Here is a 19,125-nt window from a genome sequence, read left to right on the forward strand (position 1 = left end):
AGCAAGATTTCTGTTAATATTTGTTTTTAAATACAGTGTTGGCATGGTATTTCTACTTCCCTCTTGGAACTGCACTGACAATTATTGAAAAATTGCATAAAAAATTACAGGGCACTCAGCTATTTCTGCAAAATGAGGAGACTCACATTATAAATTATTCTCTGCAGATGAAAATGGAGTTTTTCATATCTGTTTAGACTTGTATTCATCCACCTATTCTTCCTAATTATCTTCTCTAAACCCATTAAATGTATGGAGTTCTTAACAATTTCAGAGAAACTCCTATTTATAGTGATTTTTTTTTTTTTTCCAATTTTCAACTGTTGCATTGCAGAGAGATGCCAAAACACACAGAAAAGGAGTGTTCCTACCACCTAAGACAAGGTATGGCATGTCACAGATGCGACTCCTCATTAAAAAACATGTTGCCAGCTGCCTTGACAGATGATGGGGAAAGGAGAGGAGTTGGGCAAGTCCAGGATGTGGCATGGAGCAGAAGCCTAAGCTGAGATGCATTAAATAGCCTTGTGGAGCAGCTGCACCTCTGCCCCCCCTGAGAGGGGTTCAGACAGTCTATGCAGCAATGCCCATGGTGATCAGCATTCCAGTACAGTTAATTGGTTGCAATCATAAAACAAGTTGGTGTGAATATTCCTCAAGAGGACCTCTGGGAATATTGGGTGCCAAAATCCAGTTGCTAGGATAAAAAAATCTGCCATATGCTTCAATGCATTTCTTAAATGCATTGAAGCATATGGGTCTCACAGCTTCCTTAGATATTCCCACTGCAGTTCAACATTAATTAGTTATAGGGATAATGCAGCACATTATCCCTATAAACTATTATACATTTAAATATTTTCATTACATATTCCTTGGTTAAAGAGGTGAACTGTAAGTAGGATCAGATATCTATTTGTTTCTGTCTCAGGCTGCACCAAGGGAAATAGAGGTTGGATATCAGGAAAAAGCTTTTCACTGAAAGAGTGATAAAGTACTGGAATGGCCTGCCTGGGGTGGCACAATAGTGGCATGCAGGCAAGGATGAGGGGAAAAACACATGACTGTGTCAAAATGGAGTCATCATCCCTAGATGTGTTTAAAATAGACTGGATATGGCACTTGGTGCCATAGTTTGGTTGAGGTGTTAGGGCACTGGTTGGACTTGATGATCTTTGTGGTCTCTTCCAACCTAGTGATTCTGTGAACTCTGTGAAGACAATTTTCATTAACTCTGAACTTGTCCAGAGAGAGCCAGGACAGCAAGGAGCACACACTTACACAGCAGATATTCTCTGCCCACTGCAAAGGCAGGGTACATAGGCCCTCACTGAAAAAGTGTCCAAAGGCTGACACAGGCAAAATGATGCAATTTTTCCTTGCCTTTACTCTCGGGAATCTCTCGTTCACAGTTGGTGTTGATAACATGCTAATCAGCATAAATCAGCATACAGTCAAAGCAGTCTGTTCGCCAGGAAGGTGCTTCCTCCCCATGAGGCATCCGTATGGAAAAAGACCTTGGACTTATTCAGTGGATCATGGCCTTCCAAAGCAAAGATGTTGCCACGTGGCAAAGGACTCAAACATTGCACTTTTTCCACTCATTTTGTTCCTAATAATTTCTGAACACATTATTTCTCAGCAGAATTATTCAGGACAATCTGTATCACAGACATGTATTTTAGTTCCACTAAAATCAGAGGGCAGTCACCTTTTCTCTCAAACTGTCATACCTTTGGAGACTTTGTAAAACTACACCTCTGATTATGAAAACACTCTTAATGAGATCAGGTTCCTTTATCTTTTTAAAGTGTTGAATGCCTGCTGTAATGCAGCATGAGTTACAGTAAGACACACAGGAAGCTGAGGATCCAATTGCTCCCACAAAAATCAGCAGGCATTAAAATCCCCAGCCTTTTTCAAGCTGCACTCAGCTCCCAGTGTGCAAGGTATCTGCACATAGTGAAAGGATTTGTCCAGGCCAAAAAAAAAAAAAAAAGCAAGTTACAAAAGATTAACTGAGAGAAACCAACAGATAATTACATTTTCTCCTTTTGTCACATGGTCCCTGTTCTCACTATGAGCCTTAAAGCAATGATTTCAGTTCTCTTTTGCAGTAACTCATCACTGCACTTCAGTAATAAATTCTCCTCTCTATTCAAGTGACACACCTATAATTGCAGATTGAAGCTACACCACAGTCTTTATGTGCAAAGCTAAATGACTCAAAGGAGAACAAAAATATCACCACACAGCACCTCGTTGTTTGGTAGAAATTCAAAGGGAAACATTATTTTTCCCTCAGTAGGCAACTTCTTTATGCCTCAGAGCATAAAGAATGACAGATAATACTTAGTTTCTACCTGTATTTTTGGACTGTAAGGTACTAATTTCTAACAGCTTTTCCACAATTGCTCCTTCTTTCAGCCAGGGGGATGGGGAGCTAAAGGTGACTGGATTAGATTTACATCTGCTTCCATTCTCTGTGGCTACTTCAGTTTGTGCTGGGAAAATATCTGTGTTCTGCATCAGATGAAGTACCTATGGACACAGCCTCAGGGGCCTTTCCTCAACCTGCCCTGCCTGAGCTGAGTGTCTGCTCAGCTCAGCCAGCTCTGGGGTCACCAAGCATTTCTGGTCAAGCAAACAGACTTAGGTTTGTCCCTGTCCTTCCTTTTACCCAGACTAGTGGCCAATTTAAAATCTATCTTGCCAAGTATTTGCAATACTGAAACATCCTGGCTTAAACATGCTCCCAGGACTGAGGACAAGAAGAGCACCAGCCTCCCTCATCAGCACCCTCACCTATGGCATTAGAGTGAGGAACAGGATACCAGGAAGACATATGGACTTTCAAAACTAACAGTAGGAAAAAATGTCTGGGTAATGTTAAGCTCAGTCTGTTAGTTTAGTTATTAACAGCTGTCCAAGATGAATGAAGTCTAATTAATTAACTTAAGCCAAACCAAATAATTATTAACCAATTAATTTTAGTCGAAAACAATCGTTATATTGTACAGAACACATCAGTAACTCCAGCAGTCTTAAAACCAAGTGGGCCTGAACATGCATACACTGGTGCATACATGAAGTTTAAAACAGTGAACCACATCTGCTTTTGGCTGCAAAATAGAAACTTCTATTAAACTGAAGCCTGTTCAGTTCAATTTACAAGGTATAGACTCTTGAAAGGCAGAAAGTGGTTGCATTTTTCTTTTTTTTTTTTTTAAAGACTATAAAATGATACCTCTGACAATGTATTTTTAGTCCATTATAGTTCTATAACAAATATTCAAATATAGTGGGCAGGAGCAAATTATCATCACTGTGGTTTCAATAAGGCTCTTGGAAAAAGAGAACATTCTGATCCATTGCTTGTTTTCTCTTTTTCAATTTGGTATCTCTTTTTAAATTTGCATAGCTCATTTGCTTTTGAAAAAATTCTGAGTATTAGCTTCCCCCTGCAGATCGCTTTCTACAGTTTTTCAACTCACAAAATAGCATTTTCTATTTGCAGGAAATGCAGCCTAATTTTTAAAAAGGGAAACTACCTAAGAAAACAGTCTTTTTTTCTTATGGAATTAAACAAATAAAGTTAAAAGAAAAATTATTAAAATTTTTTAGTTAAAATTTATTGTTAATATGACTGAAGCCTGGCTTCTACTTTCCATAATTAGTTCTTCTAGCTTTGCTCTCCTTTTAATACTCTACTGCTTCACATGGATTAATCTGAACTGGGTATTTCCATCAAATACAGCCTTGAACAGCTGGATGGAATCAATGAATTATTCTTCAAGCATTTTAAAACTCCAGTCAGAATTTTGCAAGGATTAACATATAATTCTCCAAATAAGCAGATATAAACTGATAGCCTTTTAAGTTGAGCAGTTTTCTAAATAGTTTATCATCTCAAGTTCAATCAATATAAAGATTCTAAATATGAACTAGCAAGAGCATAGTAATTTTCAATTTTGAAACCAGCACCACACCTATGGCTTATCCTTCCCTATTTAGGCCCTGTGTATTATTAAACTTATTCTTCTTTAAGATACTAAAAAAATTGATATTTTTTACTGCCATCTACTTCAGTTAGTATTATTTTTTAGTGCTATTTCATTTCTGTAGTATTATTTATTACATTGCTTACTTAGTAAAAGCTACCCTGGAAAAAATATACTGAGAAATGAGGTGGCAGAAATCGAAGCATTTCTCCTTATTCATGAACATTTCAGAAATTTAATGAGCAGAACCCAACACATTATTCCTGTGTGGTTTTATGCTTCTTATTCCACAGAAACCAAGTGTTTCTGAGAATGAAGCCACAGAAATAAACCCAAAACTTTAAGAAATGTAGGGGTCTTTAAATATTTTTTTTCAACACTCCTACAATTCTAGGACAAAAAAATTATAGAAAAGACATTTTTTCCCCAGACACACTTTGAAACTCCATTTAGAAGAAATAAACAAGTAGGTAATTTCATCTTAAAACTTCATAATTATTCAATCAGACCTTTTTTGTTTAGATACAATTTATATGTTTACTTGAATAACATAGATCAGTTTCCTGCCCAACCTAATACCATAAGTGACAATCAAAATGCTTTTTTAAAGCATTTGAAACTCATATTACTTGGAGAAAACAGAAGTATTTCTTCCTTGAATATAAGCTGAAGCTATAGGGTTCTGTCTTCCCAAAATACCATTTCTTAGAAAGCAAATCCTGAAAAGCTCACATGTGGATACATTAGCTGACACTGAAACATGTCTGTGGACAAGGTGATTCTGCCATCTCCACATGTACACACTGTCACCTCTGAAGGAAAGAGGGCATTCATTGCTTTTCAAAAAAAATTAGTGCAGTTAGAATATGAGCACATTAACTGTTTGTTGGCCCACCTAATTAAAGCAAACCAATCAGTCATTTATTTGAGGATCTTGCCTACTTCACCATGCTTTAGAGGAAGCCCTGAAGACTCAGTGATGGGTTAACTTTGGAGGTTTTCTTGTGTGTAATTCAATAGCCAAGGATGGTCTCACATCCCTGCTGTGCCCACACATTCTCTTGCTCCCCAGTTTGGCACAGGCTCACTCCAGGGGAAACAGGGAAGCATCACCACAGGAGATCTGTGCTTAGAGAGCTACAGCCCTTGATCCACAGCATGAGTCAAAAAAAACAATCCCCTTTTCATTCCATGGACAATGGAGATGTTCAACCCAGAACACAAAAATCTACTACTCTGATCCAACAGTCTGCTCCAAAGGTGGTAAATATCTTGGTGTCCTGACAAGTAAGAGTACACAACTGTCCTTTAAGTTTTTGGGGTTTTTTTCATTTCCATAGCTCTAGGTCTATTTTACTTGTGTAAGAAGGCTCTCTTAAAATTTGGCTTCAATCTTAAGTGAGAACAATACCTTGCAATAAGGATTTCCTTATGCTAATTGCATGAAATGCTAATTGATTGTAAGTAATTTCCTTTCACTTTTTTGAGAAACTTGTTTCCTTGTGTCATGAAGAGAAAGTGGTACATGAAATTACATGGGATGAGCCCACAGGTTTGAGTTCAACTTCTTGTCTAAGTCAGCCCCACAAACACAGCTCTATGTTTGTATCTGATCATTCAAAGGCAACTGGATGGGATGCCAGTCAAACATCACTTCAGGTGGGAAATGGACTCTGAAAATGGACTTGGAATGGTGTGATCTTGGAATTTAAAAAGAGAGGATTTACTTTCTCCCCTAAAATATCTGTGGCACATGTCCTCTCAATCTTTCCTATTTCTCCCAGTATTTCTAACTCAAGGTTCCTTCTGTGCCTTTCCCACAATTTACTGCTGTTCTTTTTGTATCAGAGAAACCCATTTTCACTGTTGGATTGCTCCCTTCAGATTGTCTAATGGGCTAAACCCACGACACCTTTTTCTATCTTCCAAGATAAAGGGAATTGTGATTGCTTTCAATTCTGATTCTATCATCAACCTTTTCACCTGCACGTGTAAAAAACTACCTTTCAAACTAAAAACATGATGAGGATCTTGCCTACTATGATCTCAAATGCCATAATTTCATTATTTAGTCACAGATTTATCTCTTTACCAATTGCTTTTGGTCAGCCTTTCCCCCATCAAATCCCACTGACAGCTGATATGCACCATGGTCAGAAATGCTCCAAGTTACATGTGATCCCTATAGTTGTGTTTAATCCTTGTAGGGTCATTTTTAACCCACGGCTTCACTAAGACATTCAAGGCTCTGTTTGTGCTCGTGTTTCCTTTCAAGCTTGAGCAGTGATCACAGAAGGCACATTTATACCTGTGTCCACCTGTGACCACAATGAAGTTACTGCAGACTAAAGAAATAAACCTACAAGAGTCTGAATGATGTAAGACAACTTTTGAAACCTGTCTCAATTTTGTGTACTCCTGTATCCTGAATTAACCCCTCTCAGTTTCTTTAAAACTGTCTGTTGATGACTGTGCAAAGTGACATTTCCTCAGTCCTAAATTCTGGCAGCTTCCTTTACAATCCTTTCTGCCAATTTGTAAAAGGTATATAGTGTATATAAAAGATTTCAGAACTCTCAGCTCTTACAGTAGACAGCAAGCATGCTTTGAAAACCAGGCTATATATATAGATTTCAAACTCATAACCCTTCAACTTCTGCCAAGATTATGTAATAAAAGATTTTATTACTTAAATACTTGCAGAGGTTGACCTAGTGTAGATGACGATGTCGGCCTCACTAAATTTGTTAATTCTTTATGTCTCACACCTGAAAAAATGTCAGTGAAACTCAAAAATACAAGGAGACTTTTTATTCCACATCACTGTGAAACCAAACCATCAAAAGCTTCCAGGATTCAGCCTGCCAAGCATTTCATACAGGTACACTATGAATAAAATGAATAACAGAAAAAGAAGTATATCAACATTTACTGGGAAGATCACTTAAAGAAATGCAGTATTTTCTGGCTTAAGCTCTGGTAATAAGAACAGTAAGATACCAAAACCTACATGAACATGAAATAAATTAAACTAATTTATTGCTCCCCCCCCCAAAGAGATTATCTTCACTTCTAACTTTTAGAAACAAGCTGTGGGTTAACTTAATACTCACTAAAGCTCAGTCACAACTTTAAACACAATTTAACACCCAAAATTTGGGTGCAGCTCTGAGACAAGGTTTACTCAGGCTTTTGACACTCTATACACCAGTCTTTTAAACTCATCATGTTTTTATTTCACTGATAACTTTAATCTGCTTTATTTACCATAAATAGCACTAAAGATTCTCAGAAGAGACTATTGTATTTATGCTGAGAATTCAAAAGGAAACATTACATTCATTTTCCTATCATTAGGCTATCTCCTGGCTCCTATGAGGAATAAAGCTGTATAAATTAAGCTATATCATTAACACAAACATAATTTCATAGAAGCCTAGCAACCATCTCTCTCTCAAAAACCTGCCTTTTTAAAACATCACTCTTCTAATCATGGTTTATAAATAACAGAGGGGCCTGAGCCAGACAAACACAAACCCTTTCAAAGCTCCTGAACTGCTCACAAGTAGTTCCATAAGTTCACACAGTCATACCCAGTCTAGTTAGTCATCAAACTGGTACTGCATACAAAAAGCACAAAACACACACTCAAAAACTCTCTGTGGTCTATACAAACTTGGTTATGAGAAATCCAAATGCTACTCACCACATGAAGAATTTTGTTCTCTGTTTCATATACTGTGCAATCCTGAAAAAGGAAAGCAGAAAAAGCAGGTTAAATTGGTCCAATCATTTCCCCTTCCTTGACTTACCCTTAAAGGAATTGAACTGAATTAAAAAGTCTTTAGGATGAAACAAAATATTTCAAACACTTAGACAGAATTGAAAGAAAGTGTAAAGCCACCATTGAAAGGAAAGGAGATACTGGTAAATGTTTATATCTATTCACTAGCTCTAGTTGCTTCCTTCCTTGAGACAGGCAACACTCTCCCCACTTTTACATGCTTTTGGCAGGTACCAGTTAGTCACATGTCTACCACCCAAGTGCCTTCCAGCAGCCATCCCTGAGCATGGACAAAAATGACCTCTGGAAAACAGAGACACCAGCAACAGTCCTAAGTGACTGAGATGAACAGTTCTTGCTGAGCTGAACTGACATTTCTGCACACTGCTGAAGAAGGGAAGGAGAACCTTGGTGGAGAGGGAAGAGGAGTTGATTGTTTATGACACACCCTGACAAGAGGGAGGAGGAACACTGCACACAAAGCTCACACATTAAACCTGAGGCACACCCAGCCTGCTGGGACTGCAGGGACATTCTCGCTACCTCATGCAGCAGGCGAGGCACCTTCCATAAGCAACACCAACAGATGGGGGGCTGGGACTGCAAAGGTTTTTCTGACAGGCCAGAATCTCAATGGATATAAGGAAACAGAATTCCCAAGGCAGAGAGCACATGAAATACAATCAATATTGGTGACAGAACCACTCTTGAGTTCATTCAGGTGCTGTAACTTTGTGGTAATTAGTGCAAGCTCTGTTTAGAGCAGATGCTTTATATCCTGTGTAACAAACCACATGAAAGATGTGACTAAGTTTTCATGTTTAAAGACTCATTTTAAAATCTACCTATCCTGCTAGAAAACCAACTTTTTTATATGCAACCGTTTCAAAAAAAAAAAAAAGGACTTTTAATCCATTAAACACTACAAGTGTTACTCAGGCAAGAAAAGTCAATGCGTCCTAAAGCTTTATATAAAGCCATGTATGCAGAAGTAGCAGGTTGACCAGGAAGCATTTTCCCAATAACAGCTGCTGGCATTCAGGAAACATTTGCCAGTAAGTTTAGCCGGAAAGAAAATCTAACACATTTAATTATATGCAGACATCAATGAAGTATTTGCAATCTTAGTAGCAAAACACACATTTCATTGTTAAATGTGGGAGGGCATGTAACATTTTCAATCTGGATACATCTATTTTCTGCCTGGTTACTTATGAATCATTTTGCAAAAATAGCAGGAAGAGATTGCAACATTTATTTTAAAGAAAAAAGTGCTTTTAAGCAGACATAATAATTTCATTTGTAATAGGAAGAGTTTACTATAAATTTAAACACTCAGTTTAAAGAGGATTGTTTGAGAGTCTCACTACTAAGGGAAGAAGGATTTAATTTCAAATGCTCTAGGGGTTTATTACAAACAAGAAAGCAGCGAATAAGAGAGAAATATTGCTAAATCCTTGAATTGAAAACTCCCCCACAATCATGAAGGACGCTAAAGAAACATGCTTTCTTCTGACAAACCAAGACTATATATAAAAAAAATTTAAATACTTCTGAACCCACAAAAGATAGTAAAACAAGTAGAAAACTTCTCAGGCATCCAGTCTATGAATAGGTTCACCCTGAATTTCCCTCCTCAATACACAATTCCCTACAAATCCAGGGTTTGAGAAGAAGAATTGCTACACAAGTTCATCACATAGCAATACATAGCAATACTACATATTCAGGCAAGAGAAAAATTAACAGTTCAGTAAACCATAAAAGACAGAAAGACTGGAGGACAGCAGATGCAATGCTTGGGTAAAGAAACAATTCCAAAATACACTTTTTCTATACATGAATGACACTCAACTAAAGATAATTCAAGCATGAACTCTGGGAAAGGTGCAGGAATGTCAAGAACCACAATGGCAACCCAGAACAGCCCTGAAGTCTAGAATTCAAATAAACTTAGGAAAAGGTCACCAAGCTGATCCCTGCAGCTTGTTTCCACTTCCTGCAGCCATCCCTAGACATCCCTAGGCTAAGACTGCTTCTGAATGACCCCAGGAGCAAAAGCCACATGCCACTTTCTGTCACAGGGAACAGTTTATTTCCCCTTTGCTGCCTTGTGCTTTGTCTTTAAGCAAGGGCTGAAGAGAACTGTGCCCACCCTCCACAAACACCCTGTGGGTTTACTGCTTATTACTGGGGGCTTGTACCATTTACAGTTATTGCTTTTTTATACCCATTGCATCTCATCTAAAAGAGCTTAAAGCACTTGAGAACTATAGAAAGTCTTTAACTGTGCAATTAGAAATAAATTTTTATTCTTAGTAGCAATACCACCCACACCTGGAGAATGTATTTTTCTTCCATAAAAACCTGTATCTTACTCCTGAAAGATTTTCTTTAATATCTGTTTAACTATAGTACCAAAATATTGCAATTAAGGTAAGAAACAGATCATATGCAAGTTTAACATCAACTTTTTTTCTACTTTAGAAAAGCAAGAATACACATAAAAATCTGCAACCAAGCTTTACTCCTACACAAGCTAAAAATTTGCTATGCACTCAGTTAAACCAATACTGTGATTATCCCTGAACTGAAAGGCACAGTTAAAGCAAGGAGGAGATGTATTACTTCTACCTGTTTATTCTCTGAACTTTGCATATATATTCACTGCCATACTGTAAGTATAGCTAGGCTATGTGATCTTCTAACCAACCAAACAAAACTTCAGCTGAAACACTGTAAGGTTATCTTCTAATTGTGGATTATGTTCTAAAACATTAATGACACATACTGTCAATAAAGCAAAAAAAGAAGTTATGTTAATTTACATTTCCTGAAGATATAGTCGAATACTGGCTATTAGTAGTTTAAGGGAGAAAAATGGCAGAGTGTCATCCACAAGAAAATGGAGAGATTTAAAAGGGAAATACGATAGGAACAACTTTATAACTAATATCAGATCTTCACGGTCACTCTTTCCTGCTCTGCCTCATGCACAAAAATGGCAAAAGGGACCTTTGTCATACAGCTGGAACTATCCTAAAAAAGAGAAACAAGAGCTCCAAAACTGGAAGGAAAAAAAAAAAGGCAAGGCAATAAGGGAGGAAGATAAGAGCAGCAGGAACAAACCACACAAATCACAAATCAAGGAGCAGGTTCTTCTCCATCTTCAATCCCAGTACAATTTCAAAACCTAATTTTAAGACTAGCAAGACCTACACCACATGTAACTGACAGGCATTGCTTTTTTCTTCCAGAAGTTCTGACCTTCATAACCTTCACATGGTGTCTAAAAAAAAAAATTAATTGTATCCGCACAGATCCTAACATAATGTCATAAGGAATAACTGCTGAGGATGTTTATATTAAACCCACTGACTCAGACAGCACTGACTGGTGACAACACTGCAAAATGTACACATTTTACACATCCCACCCCAGACACTGCTGAAACAAATCACACATGAGATAACATATATTAAATACAAACAACTGTGGACTTTTTTTTTTGTTTTCAAAAGCAGCGTTCACAATACTTTATTTTTTTTTCTTCTATCCTCAGTATTACTGCCTTCTTTTTAAACATTTGTCTTAGTATCTCACTGAAGTGAGGAATGGGATCAGCTAATTACACTAGTACTTTTCTTACTCTTAGTTTTCTTGTCACCCACACTGATTAAATCTCAACTCAAAATGTGAAGAACTGAGATACAGACAACCTGCCAACTTACCCTACTGCTCCCATGTTCCACAGATAAACAATGTTCATGCAGTTCTTCAGTACTGTAACGGTGGGATAAATATTCTGCAGAAAACATGTCTATTTTTGCATCTATATAATCTGGTTTACAAGTCCAAGTTGGCAACCTGTCAAATTACCTATTGCAATTACCTGTCAAACACTTCTCTCAGGATACTTGCAGGCTATAATCTTAAAACTTTCCATCATTATTACCACTACTACAACTATTATTATTCATGGTTTTGCCATGTATTCCAGGCAGCTGATGCACTGCACTCTTCTTGGCAGTCTTAAGTTCCTGTCAACTCCATAACTTTATTTCAGAATAAAATTATGCTAGTTCAGAAAAAATAAATATATACATGTAGACATAATTAATGGATTAAAAAAAGGGAGAAATGCAGAAATATATGCATCAAATCTTTCACCAACATTTCAGCATTTCTAGTAATCCTTACATCAGAGTACCCAAGAGATGGCATGGACTCCTTTCATTATATTTTCTTGTTCAGCAGAATGCCTTAGTTGCTCATGTATATGTAGTCATCCAAATTTCTTTTATCATATAAGGCAAGGCAAATTCCTAGGCAGAACTGATATAGAAGCAGACTTCATGATTTTCAGGAACAAACTCCAAATTTCAAAATTTTCAGGTAACATATTAATCCAAAAATGTCCTTTGGATATTCATATGATAGTATCATTGCCTGAAAAGGCAGGCTATGTGATCAATTCAACTGGAGCAACTTGTGAAGAGCAAGAGCTTGCCATGAAATCATCAATTCTCTGGGTAGCTTTTATGATGCTTGTGGTGGAACTTCTTCACTTATTTCTTAATTTATTTTTCCCTGCAGTCCAAGTGAATTTACAGGAAGCTAATTATGATTAACAAAGTGATTAAGCTTTTAAATATATGTTTATGTCTATTTATAGTGAATATTGCACTGTTTTTTCCAGGTTGTGGCAGATAAAAATGCAGATAATTGTGTTACGAGCACCATTTTAAAAATGGTAGTAAAATTACCTGCATGAGAAATCCCACTAAGCTTCCATGTCTAGTTTCAAGAGGGCTAGGTTTTACATACTGCTTAAAAAAATGTCATATAGAATTGTTGTCACCATTGTTTTTCAAGTCATGCAAAATATTCTAAGTTATGCAGCTCCGGTTTTCTATTTGTAACAAAAATAATGAATTACATGATTGCTTAAAAGGGGGTTCAGACTCTCATAAATTGCCAAACCTTTGGCATAAAACCCTCTTGTAGCCATTGGCTGGAATCAAACCAAAAAGTCCTTTACACCCCTCTGCTTCTCAAATTGATTAAAACTGTAACTGAATACTTTAATAGCAGTATAAGCCAAATGGACGATCTGTTGGTCTTGCTACTTAGCAACAATAAAAATTAATTAGCTTGAGAATGCCCAGATCATAACTTCCAGCCCCTTTAGTCTCAGGAGTGCAAAATAAGTTGTTCTGGCTCCAAGGTGCCTGTTCGAGTGTCCCCAGGTCTAGGGAATTTATGCCATTGGCTCTAGAAGGGCTCATTTGGTTTGAATTCTGCCCAATTCAGCTAAAGCAAGAGAGCCACAAGACTGAGTTTTGCTGGAGTTGTCACTGAAGGTCTTCACAAAAGTTCTCAACAACAACAATGACAAAGTTTAAAGCTTGGCCAACACATGAAGGCGGCGAAAGTTTGATAATCTTTAGTGTACTTTCACTCATTATTATCCTTTTCACTTTTCTGAGACAAAGACCCTGGTACATAGTTTCCAAACAGGTAAAAGGGTAAGACATGTTTAGTTAATTTAGCTTTTCACTAATTAGGAAATACATTGAAAATATATCGAATTCAGCTGATGGCAGGAATAAACAATGAGTTTTGAAACAGTAGACTTGAATGGTTTGGGCTGGAAGGGACTTAAAGATCATCTAGTTCCTATACCACTGCCATGAGCAGGGATGCCCCCTACTAGACCAGGTTTCTCAGGGCCCCATTCAGCCTGGCCTCGAACACTGCCAGGGATGGAGCATCCACAACTCCTCTGGACAACTGTTCACCTCACCACCCTCACACTAAAGAATTTCTTCCCAATATCTAATCTAAAACTAGCCTCTTTCAGTTTAAAGCCATTCCCCCCTTATCCTGTCACTACATGCCCCTGTGAAAAGTCCCTCTCCAGCTCTTTTGTAGCTCCTTTAGGCACTGGAAGGCTGCTTATAAGGTCTCCCTGGAGCATTCTCTTTCCCAGGCTGAACACTTGGCCTGTCTCCATAGCAGAGGCACTCCAGCCCTCTGATCATCTTTGCAGTGTCCTCTGGGGCCTCAGAACTGGATGCAGCACTGCAGGTGGGGTCTCACAAGAATGGAGTAGAGTGGGGGAATCACCTCTCTCAATCTGCTATTGAAGCAGCCCAGGATATGGCTGCCTATGACAAAATGCCGTGTTCTGTAGAACATGATGATTAGAAAACTGATGGATATTATGGAATCCTGCTTAGACTGCGATTTACAGGCATGTCTGGTTAATTACTGGAATAACAGAATACAAACTGGCAGATATACAGCTCTGTTCAACCCTCTCCTCAAACCTCCCCTTTAAAAGTACAAGGAACAAAAAAAAACTTTAAATGCCCCAAAAGCTACAGAAGCTGGTAAGCACGTAACATTCTCCCCTGGCAACATGCTTAGAAATAAGAGCATGGTTTCCTGATGGAAACATTGTATATTTTCCACAACTTATATTTTAAGAGGTCTGGCAGTTTGTTGGATACAAAAGGTATGGGCCTCAGACACTGACAATGACAAATGTTTGGAACAGAGAAGGGGAAAGGAAATGCCTTTCTTCTGTCTCTTACCTAACTAAAATGTAATAGCAAACTCCTCCAAGCTATACAACACTCAGTGCTTGCACAGGTAACCCTTGGCTGCTGCCATACAAAATTAATTTTAAAAATTACACAGACACTGTTAAAATCTACACTGTATTTCTAAGTAACCATCCCAAAATATGCTATTTCCATGACTTTCTTTCCACTGGGCTGCTCAAAAAGTCTCCCATTATGGCTGTTTCAACTGTGACAGTCCCAGGGAGCTCTATCCTCAACTCTCCCCTTTTCTGCAACCTCTTCCCTATTGCTCAGCAGCCTCCTAAAATCATGCTGCTTTAATTATCATCTCTGTATGGATGAGTCACAGATCTCTCAGCCCTTCTGTTCACATTCACAGTTCAGAATCTCCTTCTGGATATTTGCCACCAGCCCTAACACAGGATGCTGAAGAGCTGCAATCACGTTTCTTCCCAAACACTCCCTGTTCCCTCTTTCTTTCCCTATCTCTGTCAACAGCTCCACCACCTTATGTCCCACAAGCTCACAACCTGGGTGCCATTTTCAACTCCTCTTCGCTTCCCACACAAATCCTGTCGATTTTATTCCTACTGCCGTTCAGAAATATTTGCTTTCTTTCTCGCTTATGCTACAGTTATTCAATTCCTGCAGTTTCTTGCCACTGGGTCTATAACATCCTCATTCTATTATAATTAATTCCCTTCCCCTCCACACTAAAGCCAGTAAACTCATCTGAACCTGCAGGACCCACTCTGTCCTTGCCCATTGGAAACTTGCAGAAGAACTGACAGAGGCGGGAGAAAGCAGAATGGTGAACAGGCATCACAGTAAGCAGAGAAGGAAAAAATCCCTACTGGGAAAATACAATGCAAGCTACTAAAAAAATGCTATAAAAAAAGACATTTCTTATGCAACCTACACACATGCTTTTAGAAGTCTAGAGCCTTTCCCTGAAAATGCAATAAACATGCAGTACTCTAAGTTCATGACCCTTGTGTACAAACTAATAGCAATTACCCACGTTACTGAGTACAAAGAATTGCTTTAATTTTATTTAAACAATCTGTGTGGAGTGGCACCTATCACCATAGTAACAGAATACTTCATGTAGAAATTTAATACAACTTTCATAAATCACCCACAGACCAAGCAACTACTGGGAAAAATTGCTTGCTGGATTAAGAGAGATGCAATAGGTACACTAAGCTCTTTTATTCTATCTTTCTGAAGTAATTTTCCATTTCCAAATATTCCTCCCTGCTGTAAAAGACATCATGTTGCTTCCCTTAGGGATCTGGTCACATATTAATTCTTACTTTGCATGTAGAGAGTTACACCTCTTCCTTTTTTCTAAAATGAGCCAGCACACCATTCAGTAGGAAACCACAGCCAGTATTTCAGCACCAACTAAAATCACCGATACTTGCTCATATATCCTTCAGAATCCAAGTGCTTACATGGTCTAAGTCAAATTTCAGCTGCTCAGATGATTCCTTTACTTGGTGACATTCTCAGAGGCAAAAAAAATCCACTGAAACCATCAACAGATGAGACATAGGAACTGAGGAAAAAATCGTAAATTCAAAGGAAAAAAAACAGTCAAAATACTACCACACCTCTAAATAAGCCTCATGCACCCAAAACTATTTTATTATTGGCATGCAAAATAGAGCTTGTAGCGTAATGTATTGTGCAGTTCTTAAGTTTTCAATGTCACTTCCAAGACAATTTAGAGGTAAAAAACTTCTTAATTTTTCAGTTCTGCTTCTCCTCCAGTAGTATAATGGTAAATAATCCTGGTTTTAAAAATACAACTGCAGCAAAATATTTCATGTTTCATACTCGTCTAGGTGGTTAATTTGCCAATAGAAAAAATTAAATTAATTTAACTGAAAAAAGGTACTAATATTTAGGTAGAGAGCATTCCAAGTTCAGCTACAACTTCAATGTTTCATATTGGATCATCTCAAATGTATGTATTTGTAATGCAATTAAGCAAACAAACACATACATAGTCCTGAAATAAAGACAGACACTACACTAATTTATGTTTAAGGCTCTTACTAGCTACTTAGCAACACGTGGTTTCTGTAACTCACCGTACTGAACTGGAATTTGCTTCAGTGTACCTGGTTACAGAGACTGCCCTGCCTCTGGGAGGAGAGATCAGTTTCCAAAGTAACAGAAATGCAGAGTCTCAGGCTTCACAACTTCTGATATGACCAACACAATACATCACCATTAATCATGGAAGTTACCATGCACAAAGAATTACACAGTAAGAGTGGCATATCCTGTGTGCCTCACCCAGATGGAGACTGGGATGCCACTAAGTGTGCACAGACACACTGCCCACATCAGTCTTATAAAGAAAGCTTTTGTTTAAAGGAAACACGAGATACAAAACCACATTTTCTCTCCTGCCTACACTTTATCTCAGTTTTCACCAACTTTCTGCATGTGGTTCCATGAGTGGATTCCATAGTCCCTGACTCCTTCACTGTCACCTTGACTCACTCAAGCTCCATGTCCTAGAAAAATTTAACAGCTGCATTGGTTTACCAACACATGCCCTGTCAAAAAGAATACTCTTTTTCACAAATTATTCTGCTTTGTGTTTCACTTTTCCCGCCATGTTCAGGTACTGTCAATCATTAATCCAGAAGAAAAGCAAGCAAACAAAAAAAAAAGGCCTAAAAATAAAAAAACAAGTCAAAACCAACTCATTTTTCCTTTCTGGTCACTAAGTTTTTACCAACTAAGCAACCTTGAGTATTTTGGTGGTTCTTGGTTTTGGTTTTTTTTTTTTTTTCCTTCTATCCCCCAGGATGAGAAATTACTTTCTCTGAGAATGGAAAAGAAAACAAATTCACCTTTACAGGGTGGCAGCTTGATAAGCTACTTTGAAAATGTCACATCACAGATACATACAGCAGTACACAACTTTAGGAAGCAAACTCCATACCTCTCTACAGTACCTATCTCAATGACAACTAATGAGTCATCAAATTAGTTCTAGTAGAGGTTCATCCCAACAGACTATTATTGACTTTTTAATCTTTCAGTTATTCCATGCCTAATTCCATTTCAACAAAAGCACTTCAAAAATTAGATCAAAAGAGAATACATATACAAGTAAGCCATTTCAAGGGAAAAAAACTCTGTACAATCAAATAGCAGAAAAAAACTACCAGAATCAGAAAAAGGCATCAATGCTAAGTACCTCAGGCACTTTTTACATTACATTAAATTACATCTGAAATTTTCCATAAAAGCGTGTTTTAAAAGAAATAAGCTACTTTACTATGAAAAAGAGAAAAACATTGCTAAAGAGCATACATGAGCATACATTTAAACTACTTTGATATAGCTTCTTGCAAACAAACAACAGTTTCATGCTTCCCACAATCCTTTAGTTTCTATTTTTGACTACATATACATTGTATGCATTACATTAACTTTTAAAAGTGAAGAGAATAACTTCACAGATCAGTATGCATCCTGAAACACCACTACTGAGAGCTGCTTTGAAACCTATAGAACAGAAAATCTTGCATAAGAGCAGCCCTTTAAGGATACAAGGTAAGTGAATTCCTGTCAGCATTACTGACAATGAGTAATAATACTCTCATATGAAGACCCTTTTGATTTCATACATATAGGCAGATACTGCCTGTGAATTGTTTTCAAGGGGAGCTATTTAGTTATAACTTTCCCCCACATCTATCTAGCTACCTATTTGTACACTTACCCCTTACTTGAACACTTATAAAAAATGGAGTGTTTTGTACAAACAGTGTGCTTTGCATAGAAATAAAAACTTCAAGATTGTGGCCTCCTCATCATGCAGTATTTTTACCTAAAAAAGGTGGAAAGGAAAGAAGCAGGCTAACAAAGTTTTTTCTGCAAACATTTGGTAATAAAGTTGGGGTGGAAAGAATAATGCTAAAAATGTAAATAAAAAACGTTGACATTTAATGTACAACTGTCTCCAGCAAACACATGTGGCTTTGAAAATCCCTATAATCTGGAGGCCCAAAGCAGCTTTAATGATGATCCAATCACAGCTTCACACTACTAAACTATTAAAACCATTTTATTAGCTAAAGATACCTGAGGTAATTAGCAATTTGGTATGACCTGAAATTTTAAAATGTTAAGCTATATTTAGTGAGTCCTTAAAGTCCTTAATAATTAGGACTTAAAAACAAAAGTGAGGAATTGTGATAGAAAAGATGAGAGATAATTTGTAAGACTGGTACTGAGGATATTAATTTTTCTTCTTCATTCATGAATTTGATACTGTCCTTAACAAATGAATAGAACCACTTTATATCACTACATTTGTATTCTGAGTCAGAGCAGGGGAGCTAGGAAGGTAAATTTCCATTTTATCCTTTTAACTGGAAAACAAGCCTCTACTGACATTTCTCAGTGAAACTTAACATTTGAAACATTTCTCTTTTGAATTTACAGCCATGTGATTACAAAACCCACAATGGCATAAAAAATAGTGCATTTCCCAAGAAATAATTTGTGATCCTTTTCAGTATCTTTTATCTGAAAAACAGCCATGGCTAAAAGCCCAAAAGAAATATCCCCTGGGATGGGAAGTGCATCCATTGGGCAAGGGATATATGGACGCTTTCTTTTTTATATCTCAAATGCCTCTAAATGGGAAAAAGTTCCAAACCTCTCAGCTAAAGCAGTGCACAGAGCACTTCTGTGTGCTCTATAGCACAGCTTTTAG

The 19,125-nt window shown here is 37.5% G+C and overlaps 1 protein-coding gene across 3 annotated transcripts in view; it reads right to left on the reverse strand.

The window, feature by feature from the left end:
* The window catches only part of CNKSR2 (connector enhancer of kinase suppressor of Ras 2), a 204,684-nt gene that overhangs the window by 122,819 nt on the left and 62,740 nt on the right, over nucleotides 1-19,125 (reverse strand). For all 3 annotated transcript variants that reach the window (XM_084201130.1, XM_084201129.1, XM_084201128.1), the window contains exon 5: nucleotides 7,708-7,749. In XM_084201130.1, the coding sequence (XP_084057256.1) occupies nucleotides 7,708-7,749 (42 nt within the window). The remainder of the gene's footprint in view (nucleotides 1-7,707; nucleotides 7,750-19,125) is intronic.

The sequence above is a fragment of the Fringilla coelebs genome (genome assembly GCF_963513975.1).
Source record: "Fringilla coelebs genome assembly, chromosome: 2".
In the NCBI taxonomy this organism is placed as follows: domain Eukaryota; kingdom Metazoa; phylum Chordata; class Aves; order Passeriformes; family Fringillidae; genus Fringilla; species Fringilla coelebs.